The sequence below is a fragment of the Clavispora lusitaniae genome (genome assembly GCF_014636115.1).
Source record: "Clavispora lusitaniae strain FDAARGOS_655 chromosome Unknown tig00002663_pilon, whole genome shotgun sequence".
NCBI classification, from domain to species: domain Eukaryota; kingdom Fungi; phylum Ascomycota; class Pichiomycetes; order Serinales; family Metschnikowiaceae; genus Clavispora; species Clavispora lusitaniae.
In genome coordinates, this window is record NW_027093982.1 from 643313 (window position 1) to 665828 (window position 22516).

General features: G+C 43.8%; 6 protein-coding genes across 6 annotated transcripts; 4 read left to right on the forward strand and 2 right to left on the reverse strand. All coding sequences in view use genetic code 12, as the record gives it.

Moving 5' to 3' along the window:
* Positions 1 to 1337: 1337 nt before the first annotated feature.
* Positions 1338 to 7838, reverse strand: FOB63_004918 (PA14 domain family protein; the record flags this gene model as incomplete). The annotated part of the gene is made up of 1 exon (XM_002617416.2): positions 1338 to 7838. The coding sequence occupies one exon, from the start codon at positions 7836 to 7838 to the stop codon at positions 1338 to 1340; it is 6501 nt and encodes a 2166-aa protein (XP_002617462.2).
* Positions 7839 to 12378: 4540 nt separating this feature from the next.
* On the reverse strand, positions 12379 to 13134 carry NAG1 (Nag1p; the record flags this gene model as incomplete). Its single annotated transcript, XM_066102444.1, has 1 exon — positions 12379 to 13134. One exon carries the CDS (start codon positions 13132 to 13134, stop codon positions 12379 to 12381), a length of 756 nt encoding a protein of 251 aa, XP_065958210.1.
* Positions 13135 to 13443: 309 nt separating this feature from the next.
* DAC1 (Dac1p) lies at positions 13444 to 14610 on the forward strand (the record flags this gene model as incomplete). Its single annotated transcript, XM_002617414.2, has 1 exon — positions 13444 to 14610. One exon carries the CDS (start codon positions 13444 to 13446, stop codon positions 14608 to 14610), a length of 1167 nt encoding a protein of 388 aa, XP_002617460.2.
* Positions 14611 to 17485: 2875 nt separating this feature from the next.
* FOB63_004921 (uncharacterized protein) lies at positions 17486 to 18289 on the forward strand (the record flags this gene model as incomplete). The annotated part of the gene is made up of 1 exon (XM_002617413.2): positions 17486 to 18289. The coding sequence occupies one exon, from the start codon at positions 17486 to 17488 to the stop codon at positions 18287 to 18289; it is 804 nt and encodes a 267-aa protein (XP_002617459.2).
* A 798-nt stretch (positions 18290 to 19087) lies between these two features.
* Positions 19088 to 19951, forward strand: FOB63_004922 (uncharacterized protein; the record flags this gene model as incomplete). Its single annotated transcript, XM_002617412.2, has 1 exon — positions 19088 to 19951. One exon carries the CDS (start codon positions 19088 to 19090, stop codon positions 19949 to 19951), a length of 864 nt encoding a protein of 287 aa, XP_002617458.2.
* Positions 19952 to 20774: 823 nt separating this feature from the next.
* Positions 20775 to 21554, forward strand: ARO7 (chorismate mutase; the record flags this gene model as incomplete). The annotated part of the gene is made up of 1 exon (XM_002617411.1): positions 20775 to 21554. One exon carries the CDS (start codon positions 20775 to 20777, stop codon positions 21552 to 21554), a length of 780 nt encoding a protein of 259 aa, XP_002617457.1.
* Positions 21555 to 22516: the final 962 nt, after the last annotated feature.

Sequence of the window (22516 nt, forward strand, 5' to 3'; positions counted from 1 at the left end):
TTTGATGGCAACGCTCTTTTCTACTGATTCCATTCTACCTTTTCAGGTGTCCGCATAAGCTTTATAGTCTTTTTTTAGTTCCCTTTGTTTCTTTAGTTCTCATTCATTGCAATCTTGTTTGTCCTTTTTGGTGCTTCTTTGGCTCTTCCTTCGTGCTTCTGTGGTTTTTCTGTTCTTTTCATGTTCCTCGTTCGTATACCATTTCCTTTTATCTCTTTAATTCTTTAGCATTCAGCATTTCTTTTCATCTCTTTAATCCTTTAGCATTCTTCAACTTCTCTGGGCACTATTTGGTAGAGTACAGATTGACCACTCTTGGTGTGTCACATATACTTCCTGTTTTAAGACTGCCAACATTGCCACTGATTCTTTTCGGAAGTATCGGACTTCCCAAAGAACGATGCACTATATTGTCCCCATAACCCACATTTGGTTTGCTCACCAAATATATAAGACAAGACCAGAAATAAAGACTCAAAGGTATTTCATCTCTAACAATTCCAAAACATTTCCGAATTCCCTTTCTATCTGTCTTTTGAGTTCCTCAAAGAACATATCCAGAATCGGAATGCTAGTCTGACATCAAGAAGTAGTCTCTATATAAAAATTCTCCATAGAAGTCCCTCAATTATTCAAAAAGAATCTAAACCGGCAAATCTGTAACCTTTCATACCTTAGTCCTGTTATTTTTGTGGTTGCATTTTCAAATGTATGCTTGAGGTATTTTACGCAATACACTCCTATGCATTAGTAATGTCAGTATATCCTAAAGATGCATTAACAGAAACAATCTCTTCTCCATACTCAAAAGATTCTTAATCAAGGGCAAAGAAATATATTAAAGGATCTGGAAGTCAGTTATGCTTGTTCTTTCGAGTTCCGAGTCACAGTCCACTACCTCAACAAGAATTTCAAATTAGATTTTCTATTTGCTTAACCCTTAGCCCTATTCTTGATGTTAATTGATATAAGTGGATGTCGCTTGCAGAACTCTGCATGAATGCCTAAATTTTAGTCCATTTTTATTATAATGTGTGTCAAAAACTTTTAACAACGCATTGTTTTTTCACAGCAGCCTACTCTATTGAAAGAAACAGTCTTGTCTGAAAGTGTCATTAGCGTGAAATAATGGCACCTTAGACCAATTATTATGTTACTTCTTCCAACCACGTTGATTTTTTCACAATATCTTTAAATCAAGTGGCCATATCGTCAATCAACCCACATCTACACTTTACAGGTTTCAAGAAGTCAAAAATCAAGCATTTATGAGATAACAATAATAAATATAGAGGCAGAACACAATGACATTCCACAACTGTTGCAGATGTCGTAAACTAGAACAAATAGGCACACACGATGGCCAACATAGGCAAGCTTAGCGACCTCTTGTTTCCAAAGCCCTCGGAAACTGTGATCATCGAGGAATGACCTGTTTTAGATGAGAAGACATAGGTTGGTGTATATGTTCCACCAGGAAGAGACGCAGTACCCAAGAGAGATGAAGTGCTTGATTCGAAAGTGACCTGTGAGTCCGAGTCGATTCCAGAAATAGATGCAATGCCAATGTCGGAGCCAGCAGATTTAGGTATAGACCCAGAATTTGACGAGTGCGGCAGAGAAGATCCTCCGGCCATTGAATTGTGAGTCAAGACTGATGAGGCTTCGACGGAATCTGAAGGTTGCTCAGTGCCTAAAATCGAACTATGGGAGGCCCTCATTGTAGAAGAAGCCAGGGAACTCTTAGAGGCTTCATCTGTAATGAGTAGAGAAGAATGCATGCTGGAGCCTAAGGCTGGTATCTGGTCAAGAGACGACACGGGACTCTGAACATTGGAACCAAGACCACTCGAACCAGAGATATATTTAGTTGTGATAGTGGGGACGATCCTGTCGCTGCTTTGGCCACTGGACAAAACTCTGTCAGTCAAAACATTGTTGGAATCTGATGCCAACACAGTGTCTGACTTCACATGCGGGTTGGAAGTGGATCTGCTCAAAGTCAGGAAAATGGTGCTTTCTGAGCCAGTAATCTTATATGACGTAGTAGGAAGAGTAGTATGGATGGAGGTATTGTGGATGACTATGTCAGGTAGAGTAGGACTATTGCTTGCATCTGACGTAGTGATGGGTTCTTTGGGCGAGAGAGAAACAGATCCACATTCATTATTAGAGCACAAACTAGAAGAAATGCTGTTGGAACCTGGATTGGAATCAGTGCTGAAACTGGCTGTTTCGATAGACAGAGCAGAACTTGAGGTAGAAACTGGAACCGAAATGGAATTCAACAAGCTGTGAGAAGCTGAGCCTGAAGTTTCAGAGCTGGAGGCAACTGAATCAGCAAATGTGGATGTAGCAGAAAGGGTAGACGTAGGTTCTTCAGAACTGAATGAAAATGATTCAGAAGCAGACCTCGACGTTATGAATTCGGCGGACAGAGATTCTTCAGAACCGAATGTCAATGTGGAAGATTCTTCAGGACTGGTAGTAAGGTAATCCATAGAAGTTGAATCAGACTCAGGATTAGAAGTCATGAGATCAGTGGACGTGAATTCAGGTTCAGCACTGGATGAAATAACAGTTAACGTCGAACCAGATCCCGAACTAGAAGTCAATAGAGTAGACGAGAATTTAGAGCTCAATACTTCGGGGGAGGATGACTCCCAAACAGAACTGGATGATAGATCAGAGGAGCCAGACACAGAAATTGAAGTAGAAAGAATAGGATTCGACGAAGAGGGTTCAGAAGCTGAGCTGGAAACAAATTCTGATGATGTGGACCCGGAACCAGAAGTGGAGCCCAATGTAAGACCTGAGCTCGAAGTCAAGCCTGAACTTGAGCTAGAACTCAATGTTGAATTAGATCTGGACGTAAACTCGAAGTTAGAGCTTGAGCTGGATCCAGAATCAGAACTTGGACTAGAGTCTGAAGTCGAACTTACAGAACTGAAGCTAAAGACAGAACTTGGACTTAAGTCAGAACTCGAACTACAGTCAGAAGTTGAACTTGCGGAACTCGAAATCATGTCTGAACTTGGACTCAATTCAGAGGTTGAACCAAAGTCAGAAGTTGAACTAGAGTCAGAAGTTGGACTTGCGGAACTCGAACTTAACTCAGAACTTGGACTTAAGTTATAGGTTGAACCCACGTCGGAACTTGAACTGGAGTCAGAAGTCAAACTTGGGGAGCTTGAGCTTAAGTCAGAACTTGGGCTTAAGCGGGAATTTGGACTAGAGTCTGAAGTCGACCTTGCAGAACTTGAACTTGGGGAACTTAAACTTGCAGAACTTGAAGTTGAGTCATAACTTGAAATGGCTTCAGAAGACGAACTTGGGGAACTCGAGCTTAAATAAGAACTTGGAATTAAGTCAGAATTTGGACTAATGCCAGAAGTCGAACTTGCAGAACCTAAACTTTCAGAACTTGAAGTTGAGTCATAACTTGAAATGGCTTCAGAAGACGAACTTGGCGAACTCGAACTTAAATCAGAACTTGGAATTAAGTCAGAACTCAAATTGGATTCAGAACTCGAACTTGCAGAACTCGAACTTGCAGAAGTCGAACTTGCAGAAATTGAACTCAAGTCAGAACTTGAACTTGATTCAGAATTTGAGCTGTATCTAGAATTCGAACTTGCTGAATTCGAGCTTACAGAACTTGAACTCAATTCAGAACTTGAACTCAATTCAGAACTTGAACTCAATTCAGAACTTGAACTGGCTTCAGAAGAACTTGCAGAAGTCGAACTTGGATCAAAACTGGAGGTTAAGTCAGAAGTTGAACTCCATTCAGAGCTTGCACTCGATGGAGAATTCGAGCTAGGGTCTGCAGCCAGAGTGATTCCAAAAGAGCTCTCTTCCGTGCTGAAGCATATGCTGTCCAGGCAAGACAGGGTTTCCGTCTCGACGGATGGGTGAAAAGTGGAGGAAGTCACATTGGAATACGTCGGAAGCCAGAATGAAGTAGACTCTGGTGTGATCACCGTTATAGTACATGTAGCAACTTCTCCACAGTCTGTGGGGGTATACGTTCCTGGAATTGGATGGGCACTGTTCGGATTCAGTGTGACTGTGGTTGTCTGTGGGAGAACAACCACAACAATACAAGTCTCTGCGTATCCACAATCTGTGGCAGTAAATGTTCCTGGAGAAGGAAGTACACTGTTCGGGCTCAGTGTCACTGTAGTTGTCTGAAGTGGCACAACAACTACTGTACAAGTATCTGCATGCCCGCAATCAGAAGGTGTATATGTTCCGGGAGAAGAATGAACACTGTTTGGAGGAGTGGTGACTGTAGTTGTATGGTGTGGAACAATCACAACTGTACACGTATTAACTTCTCCGCAATCTGAAGGAGTATATGTTCCGGGAGAAGAGTAAGTGCTGTCTGGGTTATGTGTCACAGTCGTCGTTTGAGGTACCACAACCACCACTGTACATGTGTCGACCACTCCACAGTCAGTCGGAGTATATGTTGATGGAACAGAGTAGACACTGTCTGGCGGAGAGGTGACTGTGGTAGTTTGGGGTGGGACTACCACCACAGTACAAGTATCGATTCTTCCACAGTCGGTAGGTGTGAATGTCCCGGGAACAGAATATGTACTGTCTGGATGGGTAGTAATGGTTGTGGTTTGAGGTGGAACAACAACCACCGTACATGTGTCAACTATTCCACAATCGGAAGGCGTAAAAGTACCTGGAGCAGGATTGATACTATTAGGCGAAGAAGTTACTGTGGTAGTTTGAAGTGGAACAACAACAACTGTACAAGTATCAATTTTCCCACAGTCAGTTGGTGTGTATGTTCCTGGAGCAGAATTGACACTATCTGGGTGAGTAGTAATTGTTGTGGTTTGTGGGGGAACAACAACAACCGTACATGTGTCAACAATCCCACAATCAGAAGGAGTATACGTTCCTGGCGAGACATGTAAACTGTTTGGGCCCAGAGTTACGGTGGTCGTCTGTGGTGGGACGACAAGTACCGTACAAGTATCAATTATTCCACAGTCGGTTGGTGTGTATGTTCCTGGGGCAGAATGATCGCTGTTTGGTGCAGAAGTGACTGTAGTAGTTTGAGGAGGGACCACGACAACAGTACATGTGTCGATTATTCCACAATCAGACGGAGTGAAAGTACCTGGAGCAGGATTACCGCTGTTTGGTGGAGAAGTAACAGTTGTAGTCTGTGGGGGGACAACCATCACTGTACAAGTATCGACGGTTCCACAGTCAGAAGGCGTATAAGTGCCTGGAGTAGAATTATCGCTGTTTGGTGATGCAGTTATTGTTGTGGTCTGAGGTGGGACAACAACGACGGTGCAAGTGTCCACTATTCCACATTCTGTCGGAGTAAATGTTCCTGGAAAAGAGTGTAAACTATTTGGACCCAGGGTGACTGTGGTTGTTTGTGGTGGGACAACCACAACTGTGCATGTGTCCACTATTCCACAATCACTAGGAGTAAATGTTCCTGGAGCAGGATTAATGCTATTCGGTGGAGAAGTAACAGTTGTAGTCTGAGGAGGGACAACCACCACTGTACAAGTGTCTGCATGTTCACATTCTGTCGGCGTAAACGTTCCTGGAAAAGAGTGTAAGCTATTTGGACCCAGGGTGACTGTGGTAGTCTGCGGTGGCACAACTACAACTGTACAAGTGTCAATCACTCCACAGTCAGTTGGCGTATAAGTTCCTGGAGATGAAAGCACACTGTTCGGGCTCAGAGTAACAGTAGTTGTCTGTGGTGGTACAATAACTACCGTGCAAGTATCTGCATGCCCACATTCCGTGGGAGTATATGTTCCGGGCGAAGAATGAACACGGTTTGGAGGAGTGGTAACTGTAGTTGTCTGCGGAGGAACAATAACCACCGTGCAAGTGGCAATAAGCCCACAATCAGTCGGAGTGAAAGTTCCTGGAGAAGAAAGAACACTGTTCGGATTCAGAGTTACTGTAGTGGTTTGGGGCGGCACAACAACAACTGTACATGTATCTACCGTTCCACAGTCGCTTGGTGTAAAAGTACCTGGAGCAGGATTGATACTATTAGGTGGAGAGGTGACTGTGGTAGTTTGAGGTGGAACAATTACCACTGTGCATGTATCGACCTTTCCACAATCAGACGGTGTAAAAGTACCAGGAGCAGAATGAAGAGAATCTGGATTCAGAGTCACAGTAGTCGTTTGGGGTGGAACAATTACCACTGTGCATGTATCGACCTTTCCACATTCAGTAGGCGTAAAAGTACCAGGAGCAGAATGAAGAGAATCTGGATTCAGAGTCACAGTAGTCGTTTGGGGTGGAACAATTACCACTGTGCATGTATCGACCTTTCCACAATCAGACGGTGTAAAAGTACCAGGAGCAGAATGAGGAGAATCTGGATTCAGAGTCACAGTAGTCGTTTGGGGTGGAACAACGACAACCGTACATGTATCGACTTTTCCACATTCAGTTGGCGTATATGTTCCTGGAGCAGAATGGATACTATCTGGGTCTAGCGTCGTTGTAGTTGTCTGAGGGGGAACAACCAAAACGGTACATGTGTCAACTTTTCCACATTCAGTTGGCGTATATGTTCCTGGAGCAGAATGGATACTATCTGGGTCTAGCGTCGTTGTAGTTGTCTGAGGGGGAACAACCAAAACGGTACATGTGTCAACTTCACCACATTCAGAGGGTGTGAAAGTTCCTGGATAAGAATGAGAATTATCTGGTGGAGAAGTAACAGTTGTAGTGTGAGGAGGAACAACTACAACAGTGCAGGTATCGACTTTTCCACAATTGGACGGAGTAAATGTTCCTGGAACAGAATGTTCACTATCTGGGGAAGTGATGGTTGTAGTTTGAGGCGGAACCACAACGACAGTACAAGTGTCGACTTGACCACAATCACTTGGCGTGAAAGTACCTGGAGCAGTATAGAAATTGTTTGGTGAAGAAGTGACAGTAGTCGTTTGAGGAGGAACCACAACGACAGTACATGTATCAACATTTCCACAATCACTGGGGGTGTAAGTGCCATGGGACGGACCAGTTGTTGTCACCGTTGTCGTTGTCTGAGGTGGAACAAACACAACGGTACATGTGGAGTCATGCGAGCAGTCGGAATCAGGATATATACCCGGGGTCGGACGAAGGCTGTTGGTGCCATAGGAGGTAGTAGTGATGACGACAGGAGGCTTCTTGCAGTTTTCTGTTTCGAACGTAACCTGGTGGATGTGGTCAAAGTGGGTCACTTTCTCGCCCGACGGAGAAACGTAGGAAACCGCCAACGCCAGCGGCCCGTTCCAGTTAAATGTCACGATCTTGATGGCGTACGCCAACCCTTTGGTCAAGTATGCTGTCGTTGACTTGGACGATGCAGCTCCGGTGCCAGCAAATCCTCTCACGGTACTAATGGCAAAGTTGCTGGTGACACCATCAACCTCGTTGCAGCAGCCGCCAATGGTGACCAACGACAAGGCGGCGCCGTCGTCTGCCTTGTCAATGAGCCACGTGTACACGCCGGACTCGTCTGGCACAAAGAAACCCGTGTACTCGATGGTAAAGTTGGAAATGGTCAAGTGCTGTCCGTAGAGATAATTCCATGTGAGCCTGTTGTTGCGGATGGTGTAGTGGAACGCAATGTCCGTGAGCCCGTCGATGCTGAAAACCTCGCCGCCTTCCTTGTATCCCTTCTGGAGGAAATCCTTCTCCCAGCCTTTTTTGGACGCTAGCGGATACCGGTATCCCACCGCCTTGAAACCAGTGCCTAGGATCTTGGAAGGCTGGCATCCGGCGCTAACCAAGCCAATTAGCGAGATGAGAAGCACGAGCCACGGCAAAAACATACTGAAGGAGAAGCCGGAGCGGCTTTTCTCGGGGAATATGGCGGCTTTTAACCGTACATACTATCCTGAAGACATGTCTAATTGCAAAGTCTTTGAGACGTCATGCATGATGTGCTAAACCGTTTTACGAGCGCTGCACCTTTGCAAAAACACATTTGGGCTCTTCTCTATGACGTCTGTGTGTACTACATGCTTTTAGAGGGGTTAATACATTTGGCTCTTTTTGCTTATGATTTTTTTTGTTCGTCTTCATGATTTTTTTGTTCGTCTTCATGATTGTATTTTTGTTTGTCTTCATTATTGTATTTTTGTTCGTCTTCATGGAGAAATGGGGAAGCATGCCTTCTGTTCGCTTAGTCTTCCAGCATGATCTAAGAAGTGCTTTCTTGGCGGTTTCTATATAAGGGTCTTGTCTTCATGTATTTTCTGGGCTACGTGGGACTTCTCATGTACATAGTGATCATCAGACTACGAGTCGAAAATTATTGGACATTTAGCCGCTCTTGCATATTTGAGCGAAGGGTCTGATGCAGTTATCTCCGAGTCTACTCGAACAAGGCATCTACGCAGAAGAAATCTGCAATCACAAAGGAATCCAGAAACACAAAATCTACAAACACAACGGGATCTACAAACACAAAAGATACTACAAACACAAAGCGATCTAAACACAAAGAGGTCTAAACACAAATGGAATTTTTGAGAGAAGCATCATCAAAAAAAAAAAAAAAAAATCTCCCACCTCTACTTGCATATGTGCTATGAACATGTATCTAGACTCTATCTGCTGACTTATTCTGTTAAAATGCAGGTTCAGTGCATGCTTTCTACTTCACAATGCATTCTTCATCTTCTTTCATGCTTCCTTAATCTAACCAAGAACTCGAAAAATCTACATGCTGCATGTGGCATCTTCTATCATATGATGAACTTGCAAACGTGGGTCTTTAAGAGCTGTAGTTTTGATCAATTTGATATGTATCCACTTTTGGTTTGATTAACCTGACCTATGTATTATACCATATGGATGGTAATATGGTAATCATATGGAGCTTCTGTCTCGTTTATTCTGTTCCATGTTCAATGGTACTGTAAGCTAATTTTAGCGAGCGTCTGCATACACACCTGATGCCTCAAAGTTTCCATCTTGCATAACGTAATGCATAAGTCGCCATCGCGTACAGTTTCCCAAACTGTTTCATGTCAAGGACTCACAAATTGCTTCGACGTCTATGCATTACTAATGAGGTCACTCTTCTTTGGCCCAGTTTGTAAATAGCCTTAACTTACCATAGAAAAAACACAACCCAATGCATGTACGACAATTTCCGAAACCACCTCGTTTCACGATGCCTGTGAGCAAATTCTTGCTATAAAGTCTTGGCTTTGGAGATGCATTTCACGATGCCGGGCTTTAGAAAAGGTCAATTCGGATTTTGCTCGTCTTGCAATCTAGACCGAATGGCCGTATTGGTTGCTGGAGTCTTTGTCTTGTGGCTTGATAGACGTGCAGTTAAATCTCCGCCACAATAATTCCGGCGTCACGTTTAAAGTTACTCATAGAAAACGAACGGCAGAGAATTCGATTGCTTACGTAAAGACCCTAGTCAATTACTTTTCTTCTTTTGTGGTTATAGATGCTTCTCCTTTGGCCTCACTCGTCTGTCATGCATTTAGACTGGCTATCCTCAAGGCAATTAATATATAGTCAGTTGCTAGAGTGTCCTTTCTGAAACCTGTCTTTATTATCGTGGGCTAAACCAACAAATAGAAGACTTTCTGTTTTTGGTAGGTCATCTGGTGTTCATATCGATCATGACCATTCCAGGAATGATGTAGGAATAGCTCGTGGCATGAAGCAGATGCTTTGACAAGGCATCCTTTTCCAGAGGCCGAATCAATGTTTCAAACCCTGACTCTTAAAAAGCTCTTGGGCGTGTGAGGAAGTCGATGTTCAGATGATATGTGGAATTCATACAACGCGTCCTAAGATTGAATAAGCAACCCGAGATTTACCCAATAAACGTAAAGAGTTTGAACTTTCAAGCCAGCGGAGGTAGCGAATACCTTTCCTTTACTTTGGATTCTTGTCAAATTGAGAGACTGGTGGCTCTGTCCTGACTTCCCTCTTGAAATAATTAGGTTTACTTTAAAATCTTGATGTGGTGTGAACGTGGACTTCATATCTTGATTTATCGCAAAAAAAAAAAAAAAAAAAAAAAAAGAAAATTTTATTTTCCGGCTGCAGTGTTCAACATGACATAATTGACGTACATGGGATTATTTTCGAGAAGAGCGAAAATATGACAATTGCTAAAGCTTTGCCAACTTGGGTCTTAGTGGCACAAGATAAGACTCCACTCGTTTATATTGGCAATATTATTACCCATGACTACTATATTCAATCAGAGTTCTGCATCTTCCCTGATATTTCCCCTCCTCGCATTGCATTTTGAGTATCTTGCATCTAGTTGAAGTCCATGCATAATGTGAATGAAACAGCCTATCAAACTTCTCTATTTCTGTGGTACTCTGGCACTACAAATCATTTTTGACCACGTAAAATTTGTCTGCAACTTTTCCTTCTTTGCATTTGCAGAATTTTGACTTTGTTTTTCACTCTGCACCTACGTTCTGAATGCCCAATAAAGATGCAATATTTTTTCGGGCATGAAAATTGAAGGAAAAGATTTTTTAGCACGTCCCTGCATTATGTACATCCTTATTCATAACGCATGCTGAAAATGTAAGAATGTGTAATGCGTCAATATAGCCAAAAGTAATGTAGGCCTATCTCCGCCAGCTAAAACTTTGTCCATACAGGCAGATGTGACTTGGACATATTCACATTTGGTTTTCTCCTTGAATTCATCCATTTACTCAACCGGCTGTGTCACAAATTCACGTACAAGGTATGTGTTTTTACTACGTCAAATCTCTTGCATTCCACTTCCGTCTTTGAAAGTTATTTTGCTCTCAAGAATACTCATAAACTTGGCACCATAATTTGTCTGGCCGAGGAGTTGGTTTCTGCTCCGTCCAAGTTTCGCTATTTTTGCCGGCGGACATTTTGTAGCGTACTTCCGTTCTGCTGAAGCCGCATGCGTTTACATGGTTTCCCTGTATCCGTAACTAGTTCGTATGTCACTGAAACGTACATGTATACATTCCGGCTCTGATTGTCGATTTTCACCCTCAAAGATGTACTAGATATTAAAGGAGATTAATTTGTTGTCTATGGCCAAGAACACTAAGCCGATGTAGTTTAGCAAGCTCAACAAGAGGCCCCAATATCTGGAGACAGGCCGGTTCTAATCCCTAGGCTTTAAATTCTTGAAATAAAGGCGAAGATGATTAAAATTGGAAACATTTGACCAAAAAAAAAAGAGAGGTAAGTATTAACTGACGTAACATCGTGTTACAACCTTATGCCTAACTGTACCCAAAACTAATGGAAGTTAGACGGCCCTTGGATTTGAAATTATGGAATTCGATAGCTGAACGGCTGACTGAATGTAGCATTAGCTTTTTTGTAGGAATTTTTTTTTTTTTGTGGAAGACAACTCCATGTTCAAGGTTTATTTCGACAGTCCATTCCACACACGGCCGCTTAACTAAAGCTAGAAGGAAAGAGAAAGAGTACAAGAGAGCCAAATAACAGTGATCCTGAATCTTGGCCAAAAACAGAAAGGCTGATCACGGAGCTACTAAACGACAGCCCCACTTAATCACCAAAGCTCATAGTGTCCCTCGTCCTTTTCCGTATATTTCCCTATTTTTGAGCAACACTCTTACTGTTTCCGAAAGTCCAAGATTGCCCTCTGTTCCATACAAGAGAAGACCAATTGCTGGCATTTCCTATGGAGCTAAATATGCTTACTCCCCCACCGGTTTAGACTAGTTGGAGGATTATCCAGTCAGTTCAATGTGTTTAAGCCATTATAGTATTGAAAATACTCCTAGAACCCATAATAAATGTCAAAAGAACAGTTGATCCGGGAATGAGGCTTATTTTCCTAATAGGTACCGGTTCGACAGAAATCGTGCTTTTACTAGAGCACACCATCCGTCTTTAAAGTAAAGTCGTGAACTTCGGTATTATCAAGAATGTGTAACTTGGCCGAGGTTTAGTTTGCTTGTCCACATGTTGTTCATCCTACTGACCAAACTTGATCAACGAGACTTTGTTACGTCAGTTTGGCTTACTTCTTCAGTGCATGTCTCCAAAACAGCCCTATTCTTTTTATTCATAACAAAACGGAGCGAAATCGTTTCTATACCAACATTCACACAAAAGCAGTTCTTGAGATAGTGTTCTACCAACGTAAGTTATCCTGTAGTTCGATTATATCATGATTAGTCTTCCAGTCCTTTGCCAAAGAAGGCCGGAACTTGGATTTCTGGCTGGCCCAAGACGTGACTTCAGACGCTTGTGACATCAGTGGATTCAACGGTGTTCCTCTGGTCCATGCGGCAGAGCCAACACAAGAACGCCAGGCAAGAAAGCCACTCTCTGAACTTCAACACATCGTCCAGACGACTACAACTTCAGGCTCAAGCCAGCAGCTGCGTGGTCACACACCACAGTCACGTTTTTGTGTTCCCGGAGATACGACGACGGCACCTGCGGGTCGCTTGCCTGGCCGAACAACGTCTTTTCAAGCGCCCAGGCCTTGGCCTTGCCGAAAACAAGAAGCACAATCTCGTCCAGGTTGTCCAAAATGGTGGAGATGCCCACGGAAAGCGCCAGTTTGGGCACGGCCGCCTCGGAGCCGAAAAAACGGCTGTTGGCCCTGACGGTGCTGGCGGCTAGAGAAACGTGGCGGGTCTTGCTATTTCTCGCCAGGCCGGCCTCGTTGAAGGCCAAATGGCCCTCTGGGCCCAAGCCTCCGAGAAACAAGTTGATTCTGCCAAAGCGGCGGATCTGGGCCTCGTAGTTGGCGCATTCTGTTTCCGGATCCGCGCTGAGCCCGTCCAAAATGTGGATGTTGGCCCGTGGGATGTCGATGTGGTTGAAAAGCTTATCGTACATGAAGTAGTGGTACAGCTGCGGGTGTTCGGGCCGGAGCCCGACATACTCGTCCATGTTGAAGGTGACCACGTGGGCAAAGGACACCTTGCCGTCTTTGTAGGCCTGGACTAGTTTGGCATAAACACCTTCGGGCGACGAGCCGGTTGGAAGGCCAAGAACAAAAGGGCGGGCGGCCGAAGGCTGGAAGTCGTTGATGCGGCGCACGATAAGACATGCGACAAAGTCTGCCGCGGCGTCGGGCGAGGAAAAAATGTTCTGGTGCATGAGAAGAAGGGAAGAAGAACAGAGGAGGACGGAGTGATATATGGTGATATAGATGGTGATATAGATGGTGTGATGCAACAGAGGAATGCAACGGTGCAACGGATAAGCGAGTGCAACGGTGCAGTGGCCGGATGCAACGTTGCACTGCAACCTGCTATCGCCCGCACCTCCCGGATATATACATCTCCCCCATCTCCTTTCTTCTTCTTTTCCAACTCTTTTTCCCACTCTTCTTTTCCCACTTTTCTTTTCCCACTCTTCTTTTCTTTTCTTTCTTCTCATTTCTCCTTCTCCTTCTTCTCCTTCTCCATGATCCTCCGCCTCACCAACTGCCGCCTCTGCGATAAGGGCGCGCTTATCTCGGGCGATCTCTACGTCGACACCGCCAGCGGGAAAATCACAAAGCCAACTTCAAACGCCACGGCCCTCGACCTTGGCGGCAAAATCGTGGCCCCTGGATACATCGACATCCAGAACAACGGCGTCTACGGCGTAAACTTCAGCACGCTCGACCCGGCCGCCGACCAGCGCCGCCTCCGCCGCGCCTTGGCCCGCTACCTCCGCACAGGCGTCACCGCCATGTGCCCGACCGTCACGTCGAGCGCGCCCCACGTCTACCACAAGGTGGTGCCGCTCTACGCCCGCACGCGCGCGGCCGACCGCACCGACTCGCTCGGCGCCCACCTCGAGGGCCCCTTCATCAGCCGCAAAAAGAAGGGCTGCCACCCGGAAAACACGTTTGTGGACGCGGAAAAGGAGCTGTTTGCAGCCATCTACGGCAACATCAGCCCCGCCACCGTGGCCATCATCACTGCAGCGCCCGAGGTGCCCGGTGTCTTGGCGCAGTTCGAAAATGCCGCCGCCCACGGCATTGTGTGTTCCGTGGGCCACTCGGCCGCCGACCACGCCACCGCGCTCGCGGCCGTGCGCCACGGCGCCTCCATGGTCACCCACTTGTACAACGCCATGCCGCAGCCGCACCACCGCCAGGCCGGAGTCGTTGGCTTGGTCACGGCGCCCGAGACCGGCAGAAACAGCCCTTACTTCGGCTTGATCTGCGACGGCGTCCACGTGGCGCCATCCATGTGTGTGTTGGCGTACCGGGCCAACCCGGAAAAATGCGTCCTAGTGACAGACACCATGCACTTGTTCGGGTTGCCCGACGGCACGTATGACTGGGACGGCCAGCGGATCGAGAAACGCGGCTCGGCGCTCCGCTTGCAGGGCACAGACACCTTGGCGGGCGCCGCCACGGACTTGCCCACAGGCGTGCGCAACTTGATGCGCTGGACGGGCGCCTCGTTGGCCCAGGCGGTGCGGACCGTCACCAACAACGCGGCGGACTCTTTGAACATCCGCCACAAGGGCTACTTGGACGAGGGCTGCGACGCGGACTTGGTGGTGTTGGACGACGAGGCCAATGTGTGCGAGGTGTTCAAGTTGGGCGTTGCGGTGGCGCCGGACGCTGTGTTGTAGGCGAAAGCGGCGCCGGAGGCGACGCCAGAAGCGGCTAGATACCCAGAAGCGGCCAGACGCGGCTAGATACGCCTAGATTCACCTAGAGGCGGCCTCTGCTGTCAATTATCGCTGGTTGTCATCTGATCCTCACTACATTCTACTGAACATGCTTCACATCTCTTGATTTGCTAATTTGATATCATGCAATCCTGTGCTTGAATACTCAGATAAGCCATGATGGAACATCTCTACATGCTGTGCCGAAACAAGAAGTGAACCTCCTTGCACATACTTGTATCAAGACCTTTCAGTGATTGGCAGTCTTGATGTATGATTCGGCAGTTTCGTCGTTTACGGTCACCACGCCAATTCCTGTGAAGGAACATAGCACTTGAATCAAGCTCTGGTATGAGGGTTGATGAAAGACACCTAAACATTTTTCTAGCTTCGCTATAGTCTCGCCCATCTTGGTGCCTTCATCTGCTTCAAACAATCAGAGTCAGGTAAATTATTGTTTTAATTGTTGGTTCGATTCAATAACTCATAATCAAATGATTTATAACAATGCAATAGATACAATGCTTAATTCAGACCTTGTTGAATCCGAGAAGTTCATAAACTAGCTGATAATAGAGTTCCAAAAGCAAAACTAATTCATAACTTAATTGGGTAGAGCGATCTAATGAGTAGACTGTAGTATAATGTTTAACACACGAAAACAAATGGGCCTTACATTCAATTAATGGAACCTACAATTGAAGGACACAACGGAATTTGCAGCTATACAATAATTACGATGTGAGGTTCTTCTCCAAAGAAAGTTGAGACCCAACTCATTGAATCACCAAGAGAAAATTTGTCCATGTTGCAGTCAACTTAAACAATTTGCCTTACTGTTCATAGTTGGTTCCATCATAACATACTAATAATCACAGGTTGGGAATTCAGTATCATGAAACCTATGAGTGTAGTGAGAACAATCCTCCACTATTTCTTCAGTCGATTAGTGCTTTTTTGTTTCCATTTCAATTCTTATAGAAATTCATACTACTAGCCGATAGACTTCACTCTATCAGTAGATGAACACCTTTCGAACAATACAGTCTCTACAGTTTTTATTCATACCAAACAAGAAAAATTAATTAAACCAAACGGGAAAAATTATTTGAACAAATAGGAAAAATCATTCAAACCAAACGAAATTAATTATTCAAACCAAACGATAAAAACTAAATAAACCAGTATGAAATGTCACGGACTTTTCATCGTTCGATTAAACATGCAATATTGCTTCTTTTTGTTTATTTAGCTTAACCATTCGGACAAGGAAAGCCAGATTACTCACCGTAGCTTTCTATTTTTGTCTTTTAAGGTGACAAGGTAGTCTTTTTCAACAGTTTTAATCATCTTCAACTTTCCATACTAGTTTATTTAATTTTTTTCGTTTGGTTGAGAGGAGGAAAAGACAAAGGATTCGGGCGAACAGAAGGGAAAAATACAGAGTTGTCAGGCGATGCAAATACAATTACAGGCGCCAATTCAGGCGATACAACACCAGGCTTCGCCCGGTGAGGCGGCTTCGCCCAGAGTCTACAGGCGCCCAGTTTTTGCCGTTTGGTTTGAATAGTTTTTCCTGTTTGGTTTAAATACCTTTTCCCGTTTGGTTTAAATAGTTTTTCTTGTTTGGTATGAATAAAAACTATAGAGACTGTACTTATACTGCTGAATTCGGATTCATTGGCTTTGAATTTTTATAAATCTGTAGGCTCTCAACAATTCGACCAAGCTGTTATGTTTTTAAATTGGCCGATTGAATGAACCCGATATCACCACCGTGACAATATGTTATCAAGCGCAAAATGTTATCAAGCGCAAATGTTATTAGCGCAAAATGTTACTATCGCAAAATGTTTCTATCGCAAAATGTTACCAGCGCAAATGTTACACAAGCGCAAAATGGTACACAAAACGATGTTACACAAACGCAACGATGTTACACAAAACCAATATAGATCCGTACACCATACATTAAACACCCGTACACCAACTGTGTAAAAATCCATACACCAGCTAAATAACATCCGTACATCTTCAAACACCCGTACATTTATAGCCAAAACACCCATACACCACAACCTATATGCGACATTGTCGCCCTCATTTACCATATAATGTCGTACCCATATTTGGAGTATCCCGGCAATTCAAGCACATTCAGTTGAATACTTGCAAATTTTATATATCGTATTATGTATAATAGGCTTCCCTAGTTGAAGTAAAAGAAAAATGCGTTGAAAAAGGAATTATTCAATAAAATTATGAATATTCATGTCGAAAGATTGACAATCAGCACTTTTCAAAGTAGTAACGGTTTGAAATTGAAAACGAAAGTTTGAGGCAAAGGATGCCATAATAATCTGCTCATCCATCATGCCAGAGTTATTCACCATTAGAAAATTTCTTTTTGCAATTTTTTTGGTATGTTGAGTTTTTCATGAATATTTCTGTATGCTCATTTTTAACTATGACAACATACAGAAAATGTGCGGCCGACTACAAATCTTGCAATTAAGGCCCAAATCGGCGAAAGCAGACCATAAATCTTACTTTCCATAACAAAAAAGTGAGATCTTTTCACCTTCTCCTGGGGTATAAATTAAGCTTGATTTCCCTCAAAAATGTTTTTTTTTTCTTCACCTCAATCAGCTTCTTTCTTTATCAAAGACAAGAACCACCTAGTATTGAAGTGAATCTACTCTCCTAAAAGTTTCAAAGCGCTCCTTACCTCTTCAGAATCTTCAGATCTTCTAACTGATTCTGAATCTGATCTTTCTTAGATCTTTGAACTGTCTTCTAAACCAGATCTTAATCCTTTCAATCCTCTGTCGTAGTAATGGTTTCTCCAACTCATTTTGCCAAAGGCAAAGAGTATCCTGACTCTGATGGATTCATTACTGTGGCCAGAAGACGGAGAATGAATTCCTTGAAAAAGGAAATTCAGACCAGTGCTGAAAGGCCCAGTTTTTCTAACAAAAGCTTTGCAAGAATTGCGGCTTCAACTAATGTTTTCTCAGCAATTGGATTTGGTGAAGACGAGCCAACCAGTGAGGAAAAATCAGTCTCAACTGAAACTGGAAAATTGGGCGAAAGTAACGAAATCTCAACAAAGAAAGTGACGGCTTTGATTTGCTGGATGCCTTTTTACTCCTCTAATTCCGGCCAAGTAGTCTCTCCACAGACATCAGAAAGAGTTTGCTTTACTGATAGCAAAGGAGTCATAGAAAGGAAAGAAAACGAGAAGGTAGAGGAAGAGAAGGTGGAAGCAAAAGAACCTATACAGGCCAAACCAACTGGAAATACAACAATGGACAAGAAAATGGAAAAGATGGACTACCAGCTGAAGAAGATGGTTCTTGAGATGAAGAAAATGGACCTTAAGATGAAGAAAATGGACTTGAAGATGAAGAAAATGGAGTATTATATGAAGAAAATGGAGTATTATATGAAGAAAATGGAGTATAATATGAAGAAAATGGACTTCAAGTTGAAGAAAAGAGCTTTGAAAGAGAAAAAGTCTTACTCATCTTCTGCCTTACCTTCCCGTCCTTCTTCCAGAGACCCAAACATGTCCGAGTCTTTGAAAAAGCCGGAATATAAGAGAAATATTCTTGCCCATAGAACCATTTTTCCTCTCTAATTTGAGAGAACCATAGAAAACAACTTACATAGCTAATAAAATTCTCTGAAACTCAAGGTGTAGCAAATTGGAGGTGGTATTTAGTAATTTGCAAACAATAAATGTAATGGAAATAAATGGAAATAACGGAAACAGGCTAGTATCTATATATATTCCAGACCATTTCGATGATACATCTACTCCAACTGAAATCTGAATTTACACTTCTGATAAATGGTAGCTTATATAGCCACATTCAGGAAACAGAGAAGGCCAACTACGCAGTTGTTCAGTCTCCAGTCAATTAAACAAGACCAAAATATGCAACTACAAACTTCTAAGGTCTGTAACTACATTGCTGTAGTACTCTATCCTGGTATCCGTTAAACCTCTTCATTTGATCCGTTTCGCTGCATTGATCACTATTACAGCATTTTAATTCAGGTCAGATCAGAATAAAATAGTGAGTTTTCCATTATAGGCGCAACGATAATATTAAATGACTCTCACTCTGAATTCTGTAACCACTTGCTAAGTCTTAACGAATGAAATTTCAGCAGATTAAATATGTCACGCCAACAGTCATGCAAAGTCTGGCTACCATGCAAAAATAAAATATCCGATGCCATTCATGTCCGTTGGCGAATCGGCTCGCAACGGTATTTGCTCATCCAATCGGGGCCGGCAGCGGCAGTTGCCCAAACAGGAAATACCGAGCACATAAACCTCCCGTCCCCATAAACCGTTTCCATCTTCCATCTTCTCCAGTTTTTCCTTTCCAACCTTTTTTTTTTTCCTTTTTTTGATCCCAGCATATTCATGTCTCGCGTGTCAACAACGCGAATCTTTTGTCGTCTCTATGCCACAGAATCTTCACTTCCCAAAGTGGACCATTCTCATTATGGACTTCATCTGTGGCCCAGAAGCAAAAAACCCACTCCCCACGAAATATTCAATGTCACGGCCGACTACCTGAACAGGAAAGAGTACGAGAAGAGCCTCAAGGCGACGTATCAGAAATTCATCAAGCTCTACCACCCCGATCGGTGTGCAACACACGATGTTGTAGACGGAGCAGGAAAAGCGTTGCTGGCAACGCAGAAAAGACAGCGTTTCGACGAGATCCAGAACGCGTACGACATCTTGAAAGACCCAGGCCAGTCTGTTGCCTACCAGCGGTACCAGAACACCACGTGGGGCTCGTACCAGCGGGGAAAAACCGATTCTTTCAACGCCTACAGAATGGCCAACGCCCATCGGGCAAAGTACTCGTACCACCAGGACCCCAAGTTCTGGCAGGCAGGCACATGGGAAGACTACTACCAGATGCGGTACGGCCGAAGTGCGCCGACGCGAGAAGAGTGGGAGAAAAACAAGTGGAAGATTCTTTGGAAGGTTTTGGCGGTGGCGTCTGTTGTTGTGGCACTACAGATCATGTTGGCCGTGGAACGAACGGGGGAGTTCAACCGCCAGATCCGCATGATGAACCTACGCTCGAATGCCGATCTTTCCGAAGCCTACAACAATTACGACGAGGGCCAAACACGGTTCCAGCGGATCCGCCGTTTCTTGTTGTACCGGCGTCTGGGCTTGGAGACCAGGGACGACGACGGTATCAAAAAGGAGGAGAACGAGATGTTGACCAAATATGCCCAGCGGAAAGTGGCGGCCCTAGAGGAGTAGGGCCAAAGACACCTGGCGGAGACAGGCGCTTCTGTTGCCTGAATTGCAGTATTTGCTACTATATGTCCGTCTGATGTGTACAGGGACAGGATGATCTTATATTCTGGGTGAAGACGTATTGATCAAGGCTCATGGGCTACTTTGAAGCGACCAGGATAAGCAAGTGCAACCGGTTTGAATGGCTGACTATGGACAGGCTAAATTGATACTGACTAGGGACAGATTATTTAAATTGATACTGACTATGGACAGATTATTTAAATTGATAGCTGATTCTTCAATGCTGACTATGGACAGGCTAAATCGATAGCTGACTATCAAATGCTGGATTACATGGATAGCTACTTAAATGGACACTATGGTGGACTTGAAATCCCATAAGAATGATTATGTGCCCATCAGAACACATTATCTCATAACGGGTAATCTTGGTTACACAGGTCTACAGATATTCACTAGATGAAATCTTTCATTTCGATCCACTGTTTCAAACATTCTATCCACTTAAAGTTCAGACGTTCTATCAATTCCAAACCTCTTTAGTGAATTGCAAGAATACTGTCCTATTCCTTCCTCTGACGCACAAATGTCCCGCCGCACCATATTGTTTCCAATCATCTAGCAAACCAAAACGACCAACACGACCAACACGACCAACACGAAGCAACACTAAACACCTGACCAAATAAATCAGAATAATGAATTACGAATAAAAGAAGTAGAGCCATAACACGTAAAACTCGTAACCTGTTTATCTCCATCTCGCAGGTCACGTGCACACTGAGGATAACGTTGGAGATCCTTCAATGACTCAATCACCACCATGGACTTCAAAAAACCCGAAACCGTTTTAGCCCTCAACAACATTCGAGAGGCGCTTGTGCGCATGGAGGACACAATTGTGTTCGATTTCATCGAAAGACTGCAATTCTACTCGCTGCCCAGCGTATACCAAAAAAACAAGTTCAACATTCCCGACTTTGATGGTCTGTTCATGGAATGGCTCCTTTGGCAGACGGAAAGAACGCATTCGCAGGTGCGGAGATACGAGGCGCCGGACGAGACGCCGTTTTACCCGGAAAAGTTGCTCAAGCCGTTGCTTCCATCCATTGAGTATCCGAAAATATTGGCGTCGTACAGCGACCAGATCAACGTCAATGGCGAGATTTTGAAGTTCTACGTGGAGCACATTGTGCCCGAGGTTTCGTGCAAACAGGGCGACCAGGAGGAGAACTTTGGCTCTGTGTCTGTGTGTGACGTCGAATGCTTACAGGCGCTCTCGAGAAGAATCCACTTTGGCAAGTTTGTGGCCGAGGCAAAGTACCAGTCGGACAAAGATCTCTACCGCAAACTCATTTTGGCCCAGGACGCCGAAGGAATTGAAAGCAGCATCACCAACAGCGCCGTGGAGCAGAAGATCTTGGAAAGATTGAAGGAGAAGTGCGAGACTTACGGAACGGACCCTAGCTTGAAGTACTCGCAAAAGATGCAGCTGAAGGTCAAGCCCGAGTTGATTGTCGGGTTGTATAGAGACTACGTGATTCCGCTTACGAGAAAAGTGGAGGTGGACTACTTGTTGCGCAGACTAGAGGATGAATCTTGAGCCAGAAGCCAGATAATTGTCTGTTGTTTCTCTAGGGTCTAGACTGGCAGGTGATCGTCAATTGAAACGGTTAGTTCTCGATGTCTTAGAAGACTGTAGAAACCTAAGTCGCCTGGAAACTTTTCGTCTGGAACTTTGAATCAACTTGGCCATAGGTGAGAGGTCAGTAGAGGTGAAAAAGATGCCAATGCTAGGGCTTGAGCAAAGAAGATGTGGAACTAAATGCTGTGTTAGAATGTTAGAGAGCAGAATGGTGTGGTTGAATAATGTTAGAGAATCAATGTTAGAACCAATGTAGAATCAATATTAGAATCAATATTAGAATCAATATTAGAATCAATGTTAGAATCAATGTTAGAATCAATGTTAGAATCAATGTAAGAATCATGCTAGAATCATGTTAGAATCATTATTAGAACCAATGTTAAATCATGTTAGAATCAATGTTAGAATCAATGAGAGAAACAATGTGAGAATCAATGTTAGAATCAATGTTAGAATCAATGTTGAATCAATGTTAGAATCAATGTTACAATCATGTTAGAATCAATGTTAGGAGAAATTAATGTTAGGAGATCTAATGTAAAGAATCAATGTTAGAGTATCAATGTTAGGAGAACCTAATGTAAAGAACAATGTGAGAATCAATGTGAGAAACAATGTGAGAATCAATGTTAGAAGATCTAATGTAGAGAATCAATGTTAGGACCAATGTTAGGAGATCTAATGTAGAATCAATGTTAGAACCAATGTTAGAATCATTATTAGAACCAATGTTAAATCATGTTAGAATCAATATTCGGCTAATCGAAATGACAATGTCGATTCAACAAAGTTTCAAATGTCATCGTTGCAGGGCCATAAGAATGTCGATGGATCTAATAACAGCGAAAGCCAGTGGAAACATGTCCCCCCGTCTACCCCATATGCACGAATACGCAAGATGAAATTGGTGCATAATC